At 40.4% G+C, this 21,828-nt stretch overlaps 1 protein-coding gene across 1 annotated transcript in view; it reads left to right on the plus strand.

Annotated features, from left to right (window-relative positions):
* The first annotated feature begins 1,266 nt into the window (after positions 1-1,266).
* OTULINL (OTU deubiquitinase with linear linkage specificity like) overlaps positions 1,267-21,828 on the plus strand; it is a 79,434-nt gene continuing 58,872 nt past the window's right edge. The window contains exon 1 of the mRNA XM_075212909.1: positions 1,267-1,568. Within this exon, the coding sequence (XP_075069010.1) occupies positions 1,427-1,568 (142 nt within the window). The 5' untranslated portion in view covers positions 1,267-1,426. The remainder of the gene's footprint in view (positions 1,569-21,828) is intronic.

Here is a 21,828-nt window from a genome sequence, read left to right on the forward strand (position 1 = left end):
AGGCGAGGGTTGGAGGTAACCAAATGATGCACTTATCATAAGTAACTGTCTTGGTGCATTAGGAGACGACAGGAGCTGGTACTGGAGTTTCTTCCAAACCACAAGTGTTTTATTAATGGGTCCCATGTAGTTCCCTACCAGTAGAATGGGCAGGGTCTAATGCAAAAGGTGCACATTTAAAATAGTGCTATAAGTTGTCCTCCATAGCCTGACCACACCCCCTTTACTGGCCACACCCACTCCTAAAGTTGGCCACACCCCAATATAGTGGGCCCCTATCACTGAATTCCCCCGGTGGGCCCTTCATGCCCCAGTCCGACACTGTTCCTATTGGTCCATTTTTCCCCTTGATATTGTATATAGTCTATTTTATTTTGGACAAAGTGATTTAGGATTTATTTTTGTTGAAATGTTTAATTAAAAAAATCAATCCTTGCACAGCTACAGCTACTTATTCAAAATGCTCAAAATGCTATCTGTGCCCACTTTGCCACCTGATTGCATGCCCAAAACAGCGTTGGGCCAGGCAAAAAACAGATATTTTATATGTAACTGACAACCATGTGTTGATTCCCACTGTCAAATTGGTGACCCAACTGCATTTAACCCTTGAAAAACTGCAGATACTTATTCAAAATGCTCAAAATGCTATCTGTGCCCACTTTGCAACCTGATTGCATGCCCAAAACAGCATTGGGCCAGAAAAAAGACATGTGTTTTATATGTAACTTATCCCCGTGTTGATTCCCCACTGTCAAATTGGTGACCCAACGGCATTTAACCCTTGCAAATCTGCAGCTACTTATTCAAAATGATAAAATATGGTGACTTGGCCCACTTTGCCCCCTGATTTCATGCCCATAACCTTGTAGGGTCAGGCAAAATACTAATGCATTTTGTATAAGGGACCCCCTTTAGTCTTATTTTGATGTGAAATCAGTGATCCAAATTGATTTACTCCTTTAAATATAAGCTTTTCTGAATAAGAAGCTGGAGCATGAATATGAAGTGAATAAGAAGCTGGCCGAATAAGAAGCTAACTTCAGCCTTGTATAATTGTCACGACTGAACAAGCCTTACAGTTCTTGCCAGGGAAATGAATGTGCATTTCCTAATCAGCAGAGCTGCAGTTTCCTGGCAGAGAACTTGCACTTACACATTAATAAAAATTGGACTTAACTGAGGGGCGTTGCATAAACAAAACCAACCCATAGTCCTGTGATTGGCTTTCAAAACAAAACAAAAGAAGTTAATGAGTGAAGTAAATATACTTTGAAAGAAGGAAGTTCAGTCCCTGCCCGTTTATGTTGCCTGTACTGTATGAGAGAGCTGGTGCACATCATTTCGTCTTTGTATACATAGACACAGTAAATCGACCTGTCTGCTGGGGAGAAGATTTCTGAATATTCAGCAGTTTCAGCAGAACATGGCAATGTCTGGCCAAGTTTATAATAATCACAAGGAAATGCCCCATCGTCGCCATCACGCAGTGCCAGGCTCTCCAACCCAGCACCAGCGTGTACAAGCACAGCACAACCTCCACACCCATCTATCCAGCACATCTGCAGGTAAATCACCTGGAATCATTACTCTTGTACTGCTAAACCATAATTAGAGCTGATACAGCGCTTGTTTGTAACTCGTTATGTCAGTTTTCAACCTTGTTATGGGTAACACCCTAATTACTGCTTTATGGGTTTTTTCAACTTTTTTTTAGCATGTGTTAAGAAAATTTGTTTTTTTTTTATTATATTTGTCCTATGTTATGTGTGTTGTTTGAACTGTTTTGTCTTGAATTTCATCCCTGACCCACAAATATTTTGTTTTAATCTAGTATATATATATATATATATATATATATATATATATATATAAATGATATATGTTAAAACGAATATTTTATATGGGAATCAGGTAAGTACATCTCATATTTAAATAAATAATAGTAGAATACAGAAACCAGGTAGGAGCAAATACTGGCTTCTTAATGAGGTTGATCAGATGGAGTTTGAAGAATTCATTAACTGTGCTAGAATAAACCCCATTATTATATATTTTCATAATTTGTTTTTTTCATTTTATAACCTACATATAAACATAATTTACTGAGGAGAGTTGCTACCCTATTTGATCATGGGGCTATGTCGCCAGACAGGGATGAATGACAAGTTTATGTTACAGTGAATCTTTTGCTCTTGGGGAAAGCTGTTAAAAACTGTATAGACTTGAATAATCCCAAAGAAGATTATTTAGTACCAGATTTTGCAACTGTAATGAATCTATTTACTAATAAGTGGTGCTAGGGCTAGTTTTATATTGATGCTTATCGCAGCGATAGAAAACCTCCTACCACCATGATTTACGAAGTAGATATCGCCAGAGCAGCTGAGTGATTCTCAGATACACAGCGATACTTGCTGGCAGCATTAAGAGAAGTCTTAGCGCTTTGCCAGCCAGTCTGGTTAAATATGTGCTTGCATGATCCAATTTGCTGGTTCATGCATTCACAGTGGAACTGGAAGTCTTGACTCGAGATTCCAATTCCACTTTTTAAAATAAATAAATAAAATCATTAATGTAAAAAAAAATTACATAAATATATATAAAAGAAAATGTTTTGTTTTTTCCCATAATTCACACAGCTTACATGCCATAATTGGCAAGAATGAAAGCACAAAATTGGCTTCTTTAAATCAGCTATTTTTAACATTCATTGATATATACACACATGCATGACTACAGGCAGGAAATAATTGTGATGTTGCTTATAATTATAAAATGTTGCCTAGTTGCATGGCGTATCCATAAAATGTACACACATGGATGGCCATCTGTAGCCTGGCAAAGCTTCAGACGCTTATTTCAAAGTCCAGCCTTATCTTGGCCCACACTGTTCTAGCATTTTTTTGCTATATGAGATATACCTGTGCTCAGAAGCTAGTGTTAGTGATCAGCAAAGGCATGACATGGTTCTTTATGAACTATAAAATATAAATACATAATTGCTAACTTACAATGTATGTTATTACCTGATATTTTTATGGCACAAGTAATAGGATCGTGTCATTATGTCCTACTTTTTTATTTTGTAATGTACAACTGCAGTTTTTCTTTAGTTGGTGTTTATAATATGTGTATGGAATCCAGCTGCTGATTCAGTCTTCAAAATATGTATACAGTTATAGCAACATAATTTACATTAGATAAAAACTAAAGCAGCAATCTTGTTTGGAATTCAGAAGGTAGAATTCATAACAGCAGATATTTCAGGGATTTGACAGAAGCAAGTTTTTGGTTCATAGTAGGCTGTGTGTGAAATTGACTCCCCCGACACACACATACACATATACAAACATACTATATGTATTGCCCTCATAACTATACAAAAAATTGCAAAATGAATTCTAGGGTTGCACGAAGTGAAACTAATAAGGCCAGAAAAAAATTGTTTTACCTATTTTATTTTTCATATGTAGCCTATGCTAATTTGAAATTGTATTCCATTTATGCTACCAAAAAATAAACAAGCCCTCACTTTGCACTTTTGTTCTTTAATTTTGCATTCCCTTTGTTTTTTCCTTCATTCCTAACTTCTTATTCTGCATTTTAAAATACACATATACAGTTGTTTTTACACCAAAGAGGTACTACTCACCAGATGTTGGAATGCCTTATTATGAAGTTCTGCTTAGAAAATAGTTGAATTCAAAACATAGAAATCTGTTAATGACTTCTCTAATGCTACAAATCTATTATATGATTAGACTTTAATTTACTTAATGAAAAGACCTGCCTAACGACTTTATTTAGAGACACTGGGCCTCATGTAGAGTTGGATGTATGTCTGTATTTTTGAGTAAAATGCATTTCCGTACAGACTACTGAGCATGTGCACCAGAAATGCGTACACACATATCTGTATGTAGATTCGGTCGCCTCTTACAATTACGATTCCTTGCGCTTAGCGAGGCGGAACAGAGGAGTGGGGTGTAAGCGTAGACAGAGTACATTAAAGGTTTGCACTCGTAAGTGTTACTGAGGTAAACCTGGACATAGATACATATACATCTATCATTAGGCCTGTCTCTTGCGGGTTTTGGAGGGCTGGGGAAAATATATGCAGTGATGATAATGACGATCAGCAGTATTACCTACTGGCCCATGAGTGGCTGAGTGTACCATGTTCCCTCCCTCTGATAGTATTTTATTTATTAGTGTGGCTGCTATAGAATGTGAAATTGCAGCAGTCTATGTCATTACTTAATTGATATTTCCATTTGGGCCAGTCTCTGTAGCCTTGGCCACATGCTGCCAGTTGCCTTGGAGAGGCAGCACGCAGTCATTTACAAAGGCAGCGCTGCCTATTGCTGTATGCCTCTGTCTATCTGCCTCATCCTCTGCTTGCCCTCTATTCTCCTCCTGCATCCTCTGGCTTTCGTAAATTGGATTGGACTTGTACTGTGCACCTCACAGTGCCAGCAGTATGTGAGTTAATAATAAAGATGCTTTTAATGTGTACTGTACATACAATGCGATTTTATAGTCTATACACATGTTATGTGCTAGCTAGTGACACACATACGTGTATTTTTTAAAACAGAGGCTATAGCAGTCCGCACTTACACCTGCCTTATAGCTGGTGCGAATGATATGGCTGAAACCAAGCATACTTGCGGGAAACCCAGGACTTGAATTGGTTGCATCTGTGTTGGAACTCCCTCGGAGCCCCCTCACTGTTCATGGCCTACGTTAGCCTGCCCCTTCCCTTTAGCATTCCACCTCTCAAGTTGTAGCAATAGTAAGTGTCATTTGATTAACATGAATTGCATGTAGTGACGTTCATTGCCGTAAGGTCCGTTTGTATTCCTACACAGAGCTATTCCATGCAAGATACGCTACACAAATGGATGTATGTTCGCACATGAATCAGGTTCAGTGTGTATTGTACATTTTATAAAAAAAACAGAATTATAAGCAATATTAGATTAATCAAAAAAGTATAAATATTTTTTGCTGTAAGAAAAAGTACCTTTTATAATTCATACCCTACATAATGTTTCCCCCCTCTAAATCTGCTGCCTAAGACTACTGTCTCAATTTGCATCATCACAGCCATATGTTTATATAGAACCACTGTAATTTCAGGTACATGTTAATAATGGCTTTGAAGAGTGATTTTTATTTTGACACCATTTTAGTTCTGTAAAAATGTTTTAGAAAATTTCCTTGGTAATGCATGCCATAAAATATTGATTGGATAGCTATGTGGTTACCAGTGATGCAGCACTGCATGACATCATTTAAAATGGGAGACAGTGGACTAATTATTCATTATCTGATATTTTGGCTCTTGATCACAACACTGAATACATTTTCCTAAAAATCATGACTGAGCTGACCTCCCCTAATTAAACCTGTTTGATTCGCACCCTGATCACCCCTACCCACAAAGTAACTGTAGCCCCAAGATCATGGCCTACCATCTGAATATCTGTACTTTTATTTTGTTTGGTCAAGTGGCCCCCAGGCAGCAGAAAGATGGTCCAGGTTGTGGCAGTGACACTTCTTAGTCACACTGTTTCAGAGATTTTTAGTCTTGCAAGATGGGACTTTGATCATGTCTCACTCATGAGACATAGTTTAAGAGCTCCACCCTGCGCCCTTTGCACTGTAACAAGGTTTGCAGGAATCTGTGATCTTCAAGCCTTGTTTGTTCGAGGAAGAGATCCCACAACAGCTGGTGGGATTGCAAGCCCCCCAGAGAATTGAATTGCATCAGTTTTGTCCCATCCCATCCGGGGCATGGTCATGTGATCAGGTCCGAGTACCCATGGAGCGTGTGTCTGATCAAACTGAAAAGCAGAAGAACACTGGTTTTAGTCACAAATGTAATCAATATTTATTAAAAAAAACTATGTATTTTATATAATAACAATAACATAATCGCATGTATAAAAGATTCCTCCAACGCGATAAACTTGGCAGATATGCAGATGAATATTAAATAGCCAAATTACAGTCTCTGTCCATTCAGCTCATCAATGTTTATATAATACGTATAAACACTGTAAATGTCCAATCCTTTAAATATATTGGTCCTTATGAGGAAAAGTGATCCACTTGAATAATCGAAGTATAGATGTTATAAAGTTCCCAATTATGCCTCCTGAAAAAGATGGTGACTGTCAGTCTTTTAATCCTAACCTGGCCATTTGTATGCCACTTAAGTAACCACATTCACAAGAGGTGATAGACAGATATAATGTCTTAGACTCCCAAACTAGTATTAGAGGGTCAGCTGAGGTACCAGGGACAGCATCTTCCTCAGAAAAGGACTCACACAAGTCTGCATGAGTGGTAAAGGCTTTCCAAATATGTCATATTGAATTTGTGACACCACTAGAGGCGGGAATTGAGAGGATCATACCTGGTCTCCAGATGCTCTTCTTTCGGTCACGGCACAGCAGTGGGACAGAGAACCCCTGAGTCCCCAAAACAAGTAGGAGACCAAATGAATTAAGTGACGTCAGATTTATTTTGCACAAACAATATGTTCTTAAAATATTTCTGAACAAAGCATGATTAGCAAATGCAATCTGAATACAGTGCTGACAAGCCTAAGCTAATTGAGGTGTCAGTTACTGTACCTTATAGTGCGTTTATCCTGGCTGTTGATATGGGCAACACTATCGGGCCTTACTTTCAGAATAACAAAGGCAATAACAAAATTCCTATATGTCAATACTTCTATAATCTAAACAGTTTTGTTACCACTATGCTTCACAGTACTCTGAGTACCTTTTGATAGCCGTCAGATAACCAGAGACTCAACAGCGTTCTGTGCTGTGGCCGTAATACTCTAACCCTGGAATATGTGAGGTCTCATAAACTGTCTATGAATACAGTAATAGAATTCTAGTCCAGAATGTCATAAAGAACATTCATTTCAAATAATACATCACAAGCAAATGATATCACAGTCAATGAATTCCCTTTAAAGAAGTCCATCTTCAGCAGAGCTAATTAGCATAAATGTCTTCACTGGTGAGACTTTTGTAAGTGTACCTGATAGAACCAGCAGGAGGCACTTTTATTATAATGGAGGCACACAATTATAATGGCAGTATTTCAACTTCAGTACAGCGATGAAAAGCAACATTTCCTGTCTCAGATATAGCACAATGCAGTGTGTTGCCAGGGCTGTTATCATTGTGCTTTAATCTGATCTTGCAGGAGAAATGTAAGGAATGCTGTTCCTTTGCTAGCATATTCAGGTTATGATGGTTTGCAGGATGCTTCCAGTGGCGCACGCAGGGGGGGTTTCTGAGTCTCTAGAAACCCCCCCCCTGCGCTAACTAAGTGGCCACTGACCTATACAGCAGCCGCGTTGCTGTCAAAGAAGCACCGCCGCAGATGCTTCTTAGTCAGCGCCGCGGCTGCTGTATAGGACAGCGCTGGCGAAACGGAGCTGCTGCGCATGCTCTCTCTCGATTTTTTTTTTTTTGGGTCGGCGGGAAGAAACCCCCCCGACAATCCTCTGTGCGCCCCTGGCTTCAGATACCAGGTTACTATCTGTGTGGGCACTGGTGATTAAATCTGTAACTCAAGTATACCAGGTGGTCATGTTTCCTGTAGTAGTAGGAGGTTGGGCAATGCTTTTCACTTGTTAAGAAAATGCCTCTGTAAACCTAACTCACATATGGAAGATATGCCTATGCTCCCTGTTATAAATATAGTATTGCTTTACAAAAACAAACTAGTTGGAGGTACAAACTTTGTTCATATAGAGGTATGTGACTGACACCACAAATTTTGTCCCTAAAACTCTACTCACTCTCAGTCTGTGACTTCTGTGCTTACTTTAATACCACTCACCGCACAATGATACTTGTTCTGTCACATGCAACCCTGTCCTCATTTATTCTCAAAGAATGAACAGGTCACTTCCTACGACAAGATCTACACTTTAATCTTAAAAGATTGTGAATATTTAATTTTTTTATCATCTGCAAATTTGTATTGAGAAATTCTTGCAAAGGTATGGGGTACAGAAAATAAGAAGGGAGGCGACAATTAAAAATGTGTGGGTGGGGAGTGGAGACACAGGGGTGGGGTAGTTGCTCAATGAGTATTACAGCACATCAAAATCCACAGTTACTAATGTTCAAAGAAGAGAGAACAATGGCAAACCATTCTTTAATGAGTAAACATGACATTGCACAATGCGGAAATATAAACCTTCATACGAACAGTATGAAAAAGCTACTAGTCGTCCCGGGGAGAGTCAGACAAGGCTAGGGTCACATGAGTGAGAGAGGGGGTTCTCTAGATGCTCCAGCTCCCTCTGTGGTATACACAAGCCACTTAAACCACTTCATGATAGGGGCCGAAGCGGAAGAAGAGTAAGGCATGTCAATCGTCTCCATCTCGAAACTATGCTGGATTTTTTAAATAACTCTTGACAGGGAAGGGGAAGAGCAGCCTTCCAATTTTGAGCTATTGCTGCTCTGGTCGCTTGTAGGATATGACCCAAGAGATATCGGTCATGCTTATGGACAGAAGTGGGATAGAGGTGGAGCAACGCCATAACTGGGTCCACATCAACAGAACCCCAAAAATGCTGGACATGAAGTCAAAAACCTCTTGTCAAAGTGGCTGTATGATTGGGCATGTCCAAAAGACACGAAATATATCAGCTGTATGGTCGCATTGATGCCAGCAAGATTTCGTTTGGGAAGGCCAACTAACGGAGCCTGGCCAGGGTGAGGTATAGTCTTTTAACAAGTTTAACATGCATCTCAGTGTGAGTAATACACTTAAACATATGGTGTGTAGTAGTGTAAATAGTTTCCCACTGCTGGGGGCAGAGATAAGGTGGAGGTCGGACTCCCATCTAGTTTGTGATGGGGTCTTTGTGGGTATAATGAGAGATTGGAGATACTGGTACCAGAAAATTATCCCCCCCCTGTTATTGCCTTTCATCAGTCTATCAACAACAGAGACAGGAGGTAGAGACGAGTGAGGAGTCTTGGAGGCCGAGCTTACCCAGTGGCGAATTTGGGCATACTTAAACATATCTTTGGTAGGGATATCAAAATGCTCCTGGATAAGGGGAAAAGGGAAGAAAAGGTCTTGAGCATAGAACTCTTTAAGGGAGATCGGTCCCTTGGAATGTCAGGTGGTGAGGTTGAGCTTCAGGTTAAGTTTAAAAAGAACCTGAAGAGAGATGTTACGAGCCGGTAATGATAGTTCAGTATGTTGGTTCATTCATCTATCCCAAATAAGCAGAGAATTCGAGATGGAGAGGAGACAACAGGAGGGAGGTAGACAAGCATTCCTAGGGGTCCACAGTAAGTCTACTAAGGGAAAGATAAATTAGGAGCCCTGTTCCATGTTTACCCACGGCTTAGCATTAGAGGGGAAGGACCAATCTCTGAAGAAGGACAGGATGCAGGCCTCTTGGTAGAGGGCTAGATTGGGGAGTGCCAAGTCCCCCTGCTGCTTAGAGAAGGTTATACGGTGGTAAGCCAGGAGGGAGTGTTTTTGTTTCCACACATACAATATCATCAGCTTATAGAGGAGGTCCAGAAAACATTTGGGTACAACATAAGGGAATAGTACAAAATAGATACATTATTTTCAGAAGAAGCATCATTTAAAGATAGCAATACGGCCCAGCAAGGAGACCTCTGTAGTTGATCCAGCTCTTGGTCAATGACATAAGATGCTGAAGTAGCGGGACAAAATTGGCTTCAAATATGTCAGCAATAGTAGGGGTAACTTGAATACTCAGGTAGGGTAGGGATTTCTGTACCCACACAAAAGAGGAACGTCTGCTGCAATGATGTAAGGGAGGAGGAAGGGATATTAACAGGCAATGTTTCTGATTTGGTGATATTTAATTTATAGAAAGAAGCAGCACTATATCGGTCCAGGATGAGCTGCAGGGCCACCAACGAGGTCCCCAGGCTGGTAACACATTCAGGATGCGTTTAGTATTGTCGGACGCCTGGCGACCAGTTATGAAACCTACCTGGTCTGAATGAATTAGGTAATGGAGAAATGGGTTTAATCGGGTAGCAAGGAGTTTGGCAAACATCTTCAGGTCAGTATTAAGTAAAGTTATAGGTCTATAATTTTGCACTCTGAGGGGTCTTTACCCGACTTTGGGATAGTGGTGATCTGTGCTTCAAGCATTTCAGTAGGTGAGCTACCGTCATCCATCACGCTCTTATATAAATAAGTAAGGAAGGGAGCAAGGGTTTCCTGGAAGGTGCTATAAAAGATATCCATCCAGACCAGGGGCTTTATCTTTTGGTAGACTCTTTATGACTGCTTCTACTTCCTGTTGGGAGAAGGGGAGATTAAGGGATGTCAAGTTGTCTCCATCCAGGGTGGGCAAGTTTAGATGAGTCAGAAAAGCAAAAACTGAATCTTGGGTTGGCTGGGGAATACTACTTCCCTCACACAGGCTGTATTATTCGGCGTAATATTTGTCAAAGAGGTTTTCAATCTCGGCGGAATTATGAGATTCATTACCACGGGAGTTATAGAGTGCTTTAATTCTGCTGCTAGCTTGTTTACATCTCTACTTACGAGCCAACAATCTACTAGCCCTGTTTCCTACAGCATAATATTTTTGGCGTAGCTTGATTAAGGCAGTTTTCATGCAAGACAGAAACAGGGTATTAAGTTGCTTCCTCACTCCATTCAATTCCTTCTGTAATGTTTTAGAGGGATGTGTCTGATTTTGGGCCTCTTATGCAGCTAACTGGAATTCAAGGTTTTTTTTGATGATGAAGGTATTGTTTCTTCATACAGGCGCCTATTTGTATGACTTTACCCCAGAGAACAGCTTTTAGTACGCACCAGTGCACGGATAAAGACACATCCTCTGGATTGTTATTTTCAGTATAAAGCAATAAAGCCTCCGAAAGTGCAGTTTTTGGTACTAAGGAAGAGAGGAGGTAGGAAGGCATTCTCCAGGGCCTAGGGGGAACATTGGTCTGGTGAAGGTTCCAGGATCATTTAACAGGGGCGCGATCAGACCATGTAAGATTTTCACAGAACCGTTATGTTATAATGCCCACTTGTCAGTTAGAATCAAGTAAGTCCTGGAATAGGAATTGTGTACCGCTGAATGATAAGTGTATTCTCTAGCACCTGAAGAATTCACCCACCAAAGGTCATAGAGATCATACTCCGCTAGTAGTTTATGGAATGCTAAGGTGGGCCCCATGATAGTCTGTGTACCTGGGGAACTTGGTGATTGTGGCTTATCTAGTTAGGACCAAGAGTTAAAATAAAGTCTCCCAATATAATCAAATGGCCCGGTTGAACCCTAGACACCTCTTCACATAGCAATTTTAGAAAGGGGATCTAGAGCGAGTTAGGGGCATATAATGAGACAATAGTCACTTTCTTCTCATCCTGTTGTGAATATTCTAATGATGCAACTGACTATAGTTTGTGCTGTGCTGTCCATTTAAAACTAGAAACATCTGTACAAGCATGGCCGGTGGAAGCAATATGTGTGGCTTAGGTGGCTCCTCAGCATTTGGAATGCAGTGCCCCCCTTGCGAGACAGTGCCTCCACTTCTTCTTACCTTAGCAGATGGTAAGGAGTGTGGGCAATACCTCTTGCCCCCTTCACTTGGGAAGAGTGGCGCCGGGCAGTGACATCAATGACATTTTCCCAGCCCATCACTGACATTGAGGAGCAGTAGCTGATGGCTTCACAGGTAACAATCTGCTGGCTGCTTTTGCTCTGTCGGAGAGGATGTGTTACATTGTGTCACTCTTTGAGTGTTTTATGCATTCCCTAACCGGTGGTGCCCTATCATCATTATCACCATTTATTTATATAGCGCCACTGATTCCGCAGCGCTGTACACAGAACTCATTCACATCAATCCCTTCCCCATTGGAGCTTACAGTCTAAATTCCCTAACATACACACACAGACGACAGAGAGAGAGATAGACTAGGGTCAATTTTTGATAGCAGCCAATTAACCTACCAGTAGGTTTTTGGAGTGTGGGAGGAAACCAGAGCCCCCAGAGGAAACCCACGCAAACATGCACGGGGAGAACATACAAACTCCACACAGATAAGGCCATGGTCGGGAATTGAACTCATCACCCCAGGGCTGTGAGGCAGAAGTGCTAACCACTTAGCCACCGTGCTGCCCCGTCCTATGCAACTTTCTAGAGTTAGCTAATTATAGCTCTGTCGCTGCATGGAGATGAAGTTTGGTAAAATAAAAAAGTGCTTAGACCCTAGCCAAACACCTTCAAATGGTTGTTTATTATTTCTGACATTTTTTATTGTACCTCACCCTAACTTTGCTCTATATTTGTACCTTAGAAGTTCCATGCCTCACAAATAGAGATAAGAGAAATGTCAGATAATATGCTTATCATGTGACTGGTACACACATACACTCATGTGATGCCCTCTTCAAGCCACAAATGCCTCACTGCTGTCGAACTTCTCGGTAGATTGTGTTGAATAGTGGCTGCGGAATTAGTGTCGCTATTAGAGATGAGCACACTCGGATTTTGTGAATCCGAGCCCACCCGAACGTTGCCGATCCAAGTCGGATCCGAGACAGATCCGGGTATTGGCGCCAAATGAAAAATTGAAACCGAGGCTCGGAGTCATAATCCCATGGTCGGATCTCGCGATACTCGGAACCTATAAATTCCCCGCTAGTCGCCGCCATCTTCACTCGGGCATTGATCAGGGTAGAGGCAGGGTGTGTTAGGTGGTCCTCTGTTCTGGTAGATCTCGTGCTGTGCTGTTTAGTTCTGTGCTGTGCTGTGCTGTGCTGTGTTCTGCAGTATCAGTCCAGTGGTGCTGTGTGCTGTGCTCTGTCAATTTTGAGTTCAGTGGTGCTGCTGGGTCCTGTGTGCTGTGTCCTGTTCAGTCCAGTGGTCCTGTGTCCCGTGCTCTGTGCTTCTAAGGGCATAGTTATTTCCCCAATATTCCCAAGTGTTTAAAAAAATAAAAAAAAAGTTAATAAAAAAAATATACAAAAAACTAATTAAAAAAAAATTTAATTACAGCAAAATTGGCCAAACCAATCCTGCAGTATAAGCCCATTGGTACTGCAATATTACCAAGTTCACACATTCTGCAGTATCTTGTGCTACATATAATGGAGAGCAAAAATTTGGAGGATAAAGTAGGGAAAGATCAAGACCCACTTCCTCCTAATGCTGAAGCTGCTGCCACTAGTCATGACATAGACGATGAAATGCCATCAACGTCGTCTTCCAAGCCCAATGCCCAATCTCCTAGTACAGGGCATGCAAAATCCAAAAAGCCCAAGTTCTCAAAAAAAAGCAAAAAGAGAAACTTAAAATCATCTGAGGAGAAACGTAAAGTTGGCAATATGCCTCTTACGACACGTAGTGGCAAGGAACGGCTTAGGCCCTGGCCCGTGTTCATGACTAGTGGTCCATCTACACCCAAGGATCTTAGCCCTCCTCCTCCCCTCCCCCTACAAAAAATTGAAGAGAGTTATGCTGTCAGCAACAAAACAGCAAACAACTGCCTTCTAAAGAGAAATTATCTCAAATCCCTAAGGCGAGTCCAAGGGTGTTGGTGGTTGTCAAGCCTGACCTTCCCATCACTGTACGGGAAGAGGTGGCTCGGGAGGAGGCTATTGATGATGTAGCTGGCGCTGTGGAGGAACTTGATGATGAGGATGGTGATGTGGTTATTGTAAATGAGGCACCAGGGGGGGAAACAGCTGATGTCCATGGGATGAAAAAGCCCATCGTCATGCCTGGTCAGAAGACCAAAAAATACACCTCTTCGGTCTGGAGTTATTTTTATCCAAATCCGGACAACCAATGTATGGCCATATGTAGCTTATGTAAAGCTCAAATAAGCAGGGGTAAGGATCTTGCCCACCTAGGGACATCCTCCCTTATACGTCACCTGAATAACCTTCATAGTTCAGTGGTTAGTTCAGGAACTGGGGCTAGGACCGTCATCGGTACAGGGACACCTAAATCCCATGGTCCAGTTGGATACACACCAGCAACACCCTCCGTCAACTTCCTCCACGATCTCCATCAGATTCAGTCCTGCAGCCCAAGTCAGCAGCCAGACTGAGTCCTCTCCAATACGGGATTCATCCGAGGAATCCTGCAGCGGTACGCCTACTACTGCCACTGCTGCTGTTAGTCGGTCATCTTCCCAGAGGGGAAGTCGTAAGACCGCTAAGTCTTTCACAAAACAATTGACCGTCCAACAGTCGTTTGCCATGACCACAAAATACGATAGTAGTCACCCTATTGCAAAGCGTATAACTGCGGCTGTAACTGCAATGTTGGTGTTAGATGTGCGCCCGGTGTCCGCCATCAGTGGAGTGGGATTTAGAGGGTTGATGGAGGTATTGTGTCCCCGGTACCAAATCCCGTCGAGATTCCACTTCACTAGGCAGGCGATACCAAAAATGTACAGAGAAGTACGATTAAGTGTCCTCAGTGCTCTGAAAAATGCGGTTGTACCCACTGTCCACTTAACCACGGACATGTGGACAAGTGGTTCTGGGCAAACGAAGGACTATATGACTGTGACAGCCCACTGGGTAGATGCATCGCCTTCCGCAGCAACAGTAACAGCTGCATCAGTAGCAGCATCTACAAAACGGCTGCTCGTGCCAAGGCAGGCAACATTGTGTATTACAGGCTTTAATAAGAGGCACAACGCTGACAACATATTAGAGAAACTGAGGGAAATTATCTCCCAGTGGCTTACCCCACTTAGACTCTCATGGGGATTTGTGGTGTCAGACAATGCCAGTAACATTGTGCGGGCATTAAATATGGGCAATTTCCAGCACGTCCCATGTTTTGCACACACCATTAATTTGGTGGTGCAGCATTACCTCAAGAGTGACAGGGGTGTGCAGGAGATGCTTGCGGTGGCGCGCAAAATTGCTGGACACTTTCGGCATTCAGCCAGTGCCTAACGCAGACTAGAGGCACATCAAAAAAGCATGAACCTGCCCTGCCATCACCTCAAACAAGAGGTTGTGACGCGCTGGAACTCCACCCTCTATATGCTGCAGAGGATGGAGGAGCAGCAAAAGGCCATTCAGGCCTACACAGCCACCTACGACATAGGCAAAGGAGTGGGGATGCGCCTATGTCAAGCGCAGTGGAGACTGATTTCCGTGTTGTGTAAGATTCTCCAGCCGTTTGAACTTGCCATACGAGAAGTCAGTTCCGACACTGCCAGCTTGAGTCAGGTCATTCCCCTGATCAGGCTGTTGCAGAAGCAGCTGGAGAAAGTGAGGGAGGAGCTGGTAAACCATTGCGATTACACCAAGCATGTAGCTCTTGTGGATGTAGCCCTTCGTACGCTTTGCCAGGATCCGCGGGTGGTCACTCTTTTAAAGTCAGAGGAATACATTCTGGCCACCGTGCTCGATCCTCGGTTTAAAGCGTATGTTGTGTCTCTGTTTCCGGCGGACACAAGTCTACAGCGGTGCACTTGGAACTTGGAGGAGGTATTGTGGCCCCGGTATCAAATTTAGTACCGGGGCCACCCCACTATGCAGTCCAGATATTTGTTTGGTGGAATTCTGACCAGTTGAGGGAGTAACTATTTATTATATTGTGGCCCCGGTATCAAATTTAGTATCGGGGCCACCCCACTACGCAGTCAAGATACTTGTTTGGTGGAATTCTGACCAGTTGAGGGTGTAACTATTTATTATATTTTGGCCCCGGTATCAAATTTAGTACCGGGGCCACCCCACTACGCAGTCCAGATTTTTTTTTTGGGGAATTCAGAGCCGTGGAGGGTTTTTTATTAATTATATTGTGGTGACCCACTCCTCTACGCAGTCCAGGTACATTTTTTGGTGCGATTAAGACCAGTTGATGGTTTTCTTATTATATTGTGGTGACCCACTCCTCTACCCAGTCAAGATACATTTATTGGTGCGAATCATACAAGTTCAGGGTTTTTAAATTATATTGTGGTGACCCACTCCTCTACGCAGTCCAGGTACATTTTTTGGTGCGATTCAGACCAGTTGATGGTTTTCTTATTATATTGTGGTGACCCACTCCTCTACGCAGTCCAGGTACATTTTTTGGTGCGATTCAGACCAGTTGATGGTTTTCTTATTATATTGTGGGGACCACTCCACTACGCAGTCCAGAAAGATACCTCGTTGCAACGTTTTGGACTAATAACTATATTGTGAGGTGTTCAGAATACACTGTAAATTAGTGGAAATGCTTGTTATTGAATGTTATTGAGGTTAATAATAGCGTAGGAGTGAAAATAAGCCCAAAAACTTGATTTTTGAACTTTTTATGCTTTTTTCAAAAAAAATCTGAATCCAAAACCTTAAATCCGAATCAAAAGCTTTCGGCAGGTGTTTTGCGAAACAAATTCGAACCCAAAACATCACGAAAATCCGGATACAAAACACAAAACACGAGACACCAAAAGTCGCCGGTGCACATCCCTAGTCGCTATATAAATAAATTATGATGATGATGATCTGTTTAAGTGTATTTTACACTATAACATTACATACTTTATTTTATATATTTATCACCGATATGTACGGTTTCCTTAGCTTTTTTTTTACAGAATACAATTTTTTATTCCAAAATTATTATAACAGAATGATCATTTTATTGGAGAATTTTGTAATTAAGGTTATTGATCTTCTGGAGTCTGTAGGTAATGTTTAATTTGTATGTAGAAATTAGTATGGAAGCTCTTATTTATGTTAATTAATTCCAATATGAGATGAAAACCGTATGTATTTCACCAAAATTTTCAGAGGTACATAATGCTCGTGGAAAGGATTCCACCATAAAAAATTCTCAAATGACATGTTACAATGTTCTTAGCAGATGTAAGACAATCACAAACATATACAAGTCAAAAACAGATATACAGTATAGTGGCTGTATTCATGCTGCTCTAAATACAATAGTTTGCAACTCAGTACATAGGGCACTAAGTACACTTAGGGATAAATCTCTAAGCTTTAGAAGAACGATTTGATTTTGTTCACTACTTATTGCCCACAAGTAGTGCAGTGTTTTTGTAATTAGTTTTGTACCTTTTCTACGTGAAAGTAAAACTTACTTCGAAGTACAGTATTTTATATAATTAGTTACGTATGGAAAAAAAATATTCTCATGAAAACTAGACCTAAAAACATATTCTTAGAAGTGCCTACTAGTATTACATATATCCTGCTTAACTTGCAAACTTGTTTTACTACAGGTGTGCAAGCTATCACCTAACATTTAAATATTTTTAAATGTTGTTTTCCATGAAAACATTAAGTCTGTAAGGAAATACCCAAGGTACAGTTTCAGTTAATTTGCGTGATTCAGATAAGGAAATACAAGACATGACATACGATGCACAAGCTCTTTTTACATACAATGCACAGTCATGGTGTTTGATATTAAAATTATATATATTGTACGAGGTATGTCTATTAAATAACGAGACTGGGATTCCACCTAGTAAAGAAAGCAGTCAGAACCGGTTATAACTGCATACGTAGTAACCTTGAACCTGTCTGAACCTGCATGACAAGCTGCAACACTCTATGACGTTCAGTTGATTGTGAGTCGCCATTTAGTTTGGTTGTGTTCTCTGTAGAGTGATGAAAAATGCTAAGTTTAAAAGTTGAACAACGTGTCAATGTGAAATCTTTAGTAAAATTGCACAAAACACCAACAGAATGTTTTCAAATGCTTATTACGGCCTATGGGAGTGACTGCCTGTCTCGTGCGCGTGTGTTTGAGTGGCACAAAAGATTTCCAGAAGGCACAACAGTTAATCAGCATTAATGTAAGGAAGTTTTGCAAAAGCTGAGAGAAAGAGTCAGAAAGAAACGTCCGCAACTGTGGAAAAATTGTTTCTTTCTTCACCAGGACAATGCACCAGCTCACACAGCACTTTCTGTGAAGCAGTTTTTGACCGACAAACACATTACTACACTTAAACATCCTCCATAATCGCCCGATTTAGCACCTTTGGATTTTATCTTTTCCCAAAATTTAAGTTAGTGCTTAAAGGGACATATTTTGACTCAGTTGATGCTGTAAAGCAGAAAACAGCAGATTTGTTGAAACAAGTGACAGAAATTGATTTGCTCCATGCCTTCGACCAGTGGAAAACAAGACTACAGCGATGTATTAGTGCAAATGGGGAGTATATTGAAGGGGACAAACATTAAATTTGTTATACCAATAAATAAAGTTGAGTTATTTAATCAGTCTCGTTATTTAATTGACATAACTATTATATATAATTATCTGATTTATGACATGTACAATATCTTATAATGATTAGTTTTTTTAAATATTGAAAATATATTTATTCTTATTGTAAATCAGTATTGCACTTTGGTTGTCTGAAAATAATTTTCTAAACCATTGATTGTAAAATTGTACTGAACAGCCATTATGCAGATAAGGGACTCATGTAAAGTTGGACGCAAAATGTGTTTTCAGCATATAATAGACTTCTTCTGCACATGCCCACAAAGCACTAGTTACATTTGCAGCCATTTTAAGACTCTAGTTGCATTTTGTTCTCATGGCCGCTTGCTCCTCCTTATGATTGAAGAGGTTGTACAGGGGAAGGAGGAGCTGTGTGAGGGCTTGTTGTAGCAAATGTGACTTACGTAAACTGAGACTCAGATACATATGCCCCTATTAGGAGATGGGAAACTTGTGGGTGCTCGAATACTGGTGTACGTTACGAAATTATAGTGATGACAATTAGCTTAGATGCATCTGGCTCAACGTACGCGTATAAAATGTGTCTTTTTATAGGATGCAGTAATGATATATTTTGCTATTTATTACTTGCGTCTATTTTTTCTTACAAATAATCTTTTATCCTGGCTTTGTTTTTCAGGTTTTTAAACTAGAAAATACGGATAAGTCACAGGATGAAAAACTATTTTGTTCTCATTATCACTTCTCATTGTTTCAGTCAGGAAGAGTCCTAGGATGGTGAATTACTTATGTCTAGTTACTTATAGTCAGCTGGGTCAAAGGTGAAGATGTAAAAGTCCATCTTTTACTCAGCACTTATATAGAGGCATTTGTATTATAAATCATATAGAAAGAATGTATCTAAACATTGTTGTTTACAATGTAATTAAAAAACAATATAAGTCACTAGGCTGCCCATTAGATATCTCTCCTCCCCTGCAGGACAAACATGTCCTAGTGTGGGACAGTGGGACAGAGCTCTAAATTTGTTGGGAGGTATAATACATGCATACAGACATTTGCACCAAAAAGACTGGTCACAGTGTCAGGAGTCTGTGAGGTGGGAGAAAAGGAGTCTGAACTGTGGCCATGTATAATAAAGAACTTTGTTGTAAGTGAACCCACTGGCTTAATAGACATACATGTTATCCCCAACAATCATGGGATTTATCACGGTCATCATGCCCACAGTCTAGCTTTTATGCTCACTCCACACACTGCTGGTTCTGGGTTCAGCACCAGACTCATCATGTGAGGAGACTATTTTCTACTGAGAGCTTGTTGACACTGTGACCAGGCATTTTGGTGCAGCACAATGTGGATTTACCATGTGAGGAAATTGGTTTCCACATCAGTCACTACGTATTTCAGAGAGTGGGTGGCTTTTTCGCTCAATTATTATCATTAATGCCATTCATTTGTAACTGGACAGTACGACATACATAAAACAGGACATACAGGGTAGAAAAATGCTAACATGCATAGTTATTTGTCATAGGTGTTCAACCCTTTTATTCAGAATTTTCCAGTTATTCAGAGTTTTTTTCATTTAGCAATACTTTTGTATGAAGGACTGGCAGTATGCATGAATTGATTTTATTCATTCATTTCTTGGAGACTGGCTTAATTTATTTATTGTGTTTTGTTACATGTGTTTTTTTCTAAATTTTTTGCAGTGCTGCAACTTTGTCTTTGGTATGTATGCAGATTCTAACATGATTTATTATCTGTTCACCTCCGACAACTATGCCTTTTCATATCTAATAAACTATTTAGATCTTAGTACAGGATGTGTGTGCAGTTAAATATGCCTTTTTTCACCCACCTGAGGTGGTATTTCTTAGATTAGTCATTAGAAAGTTTGGTTGCAAATGGGTGCTTAGGTATTAAAATGCTGTGTTTTTAAATCAAGTTTTGTTTTATTAACCACTTAAACCTGCTTCCTACACCACCATATCTCATAACAATTCTTCGCCACGTTGACACAATTTGCATAGCTTAAATGCACTACTAGAAAAGTGCATGGATGGCACAAAGATTTTGGGTGGTGCCAAAACACTAATACAAACTTTTTTGCCACTTATGCAAAAACCGGTTTCGTCTGCTTCTAACTTCTGCATATGTATTCTTTGCACCTATGTCAAATACGGTATACTATCTGAAAATAGTCACTTGGAACTTAACCTAATGTTTTGTCAAACATTGATGAGCCCAGATGAATCCATTTTTGGATATAATTTTAAGTTTTCAATATTCTGATTATGTGTATTGTATACAATGTATATTTGTACAGTAGTTATTAATATTTTGATATTTGCATGGTTAGTTTTTCTGGTTTGCATGCTTCCCTTCCCGTTCCATTACATCAGTATCAGGACTTTACATTTGCATTGTAAAAGAGGTTTGCTAAAACATAATGATAGATTGTCTGTTTACACATCTCAACTGTGTAATGCTTTCCCTTTTTGTTTTTAATGTCACATTTCTTTGTTAGAATTTGTTGTTAACCTAGTATTAATTAAGAATGTAAATGATTATTACCCAAATATTGATATCTTTATAAAGAGAGAAAGCTATATTTTTACTTTTGGGTAAAGTTTAAACAAATTACATCAGAAACAAATTGCCCTGGATCTTCTTACAAATCTGAGACTTAATTTAAACCAGTAATGGCCAACGGTAGTTTGTGCCTCAAGGAGCGAGTCCATTTACACATAACCATTTTATATTATTTTTTTTTTAAGAGACAGATGGTTTCTTTTGGTAGCATACTTGGGAACATAAGCAACAACAAGGGGGAAAACTCTGAAAGTTTTGCTAAATGTCATTTTCATAATAATAGTGCAGTCCTATTAATTAACCTCCAGATTTAAATTAGTTTGTTTTCCCAAGTATAGGAATAAAGTTAGGATTGAACAGGCTAGGACTTATTTATGTTTGTATGTCTATGCTCATGGCCTGATTAAGAGTTCAGGCTGCTCTAGGCTAATACTCTCATAGCACCCCCTCAGCTTCCAGGACAGGCTAAAGGCAGGGCCAGATTAATGGCCACATGGGCCTGTGGCTGAAAATGATAAAGGGCCTGTTGTGAGAAGTGCCGTCCCACTGGAGGTGTGGCCAGTGATTTGTGGGTGTGGCCAGCACCATGGAGGACATAGCTGGCACTTCCCTCCAGCCACCTACATCTCCCCCCCATCTTCCCTTATATAAAGAGTACAACACTAATTGGTTCACACAACATGTATGTAAAGTAAAGAGGGGAAATACATCCCAGCTGCTCCTCATGCTGGGACAAGCTCCTGGCTAATCAAGATAGTCCCCTAAAATCAGGACTATCCAGATGGAATCAGGACAGTTGAGAGGTAAAGGTATGTTATGTTATTGACCATTGAAGACAAAAATACAATGGTTGATTATTTTTATTTATAAAGTGCTTTTTTTCATGAATAATTTTTATTGAAGTTTTTGCAAAATATTTGGGGTACAGAAAAAAAAAGAGGGGAATCAACAAGGGGGGATACAAGGAGGAACCCCCTCGCAG

This window comes from Mixophyes fleayi, chromosome 5, assembly GCF_038048845.1.
Source record: "Mixophyes fleayi isolate aMixFle1 chromosome 5, aMixFle1.hap1, whole genome shotgun sequence".
Taxonomy (NCBI): domain Eukaryota; kingdom Metazoa; phylum Chordata; class Amphibia; order Anura; family Limnodynastidae; genus Mixophyes; species Mixophyes fleayi.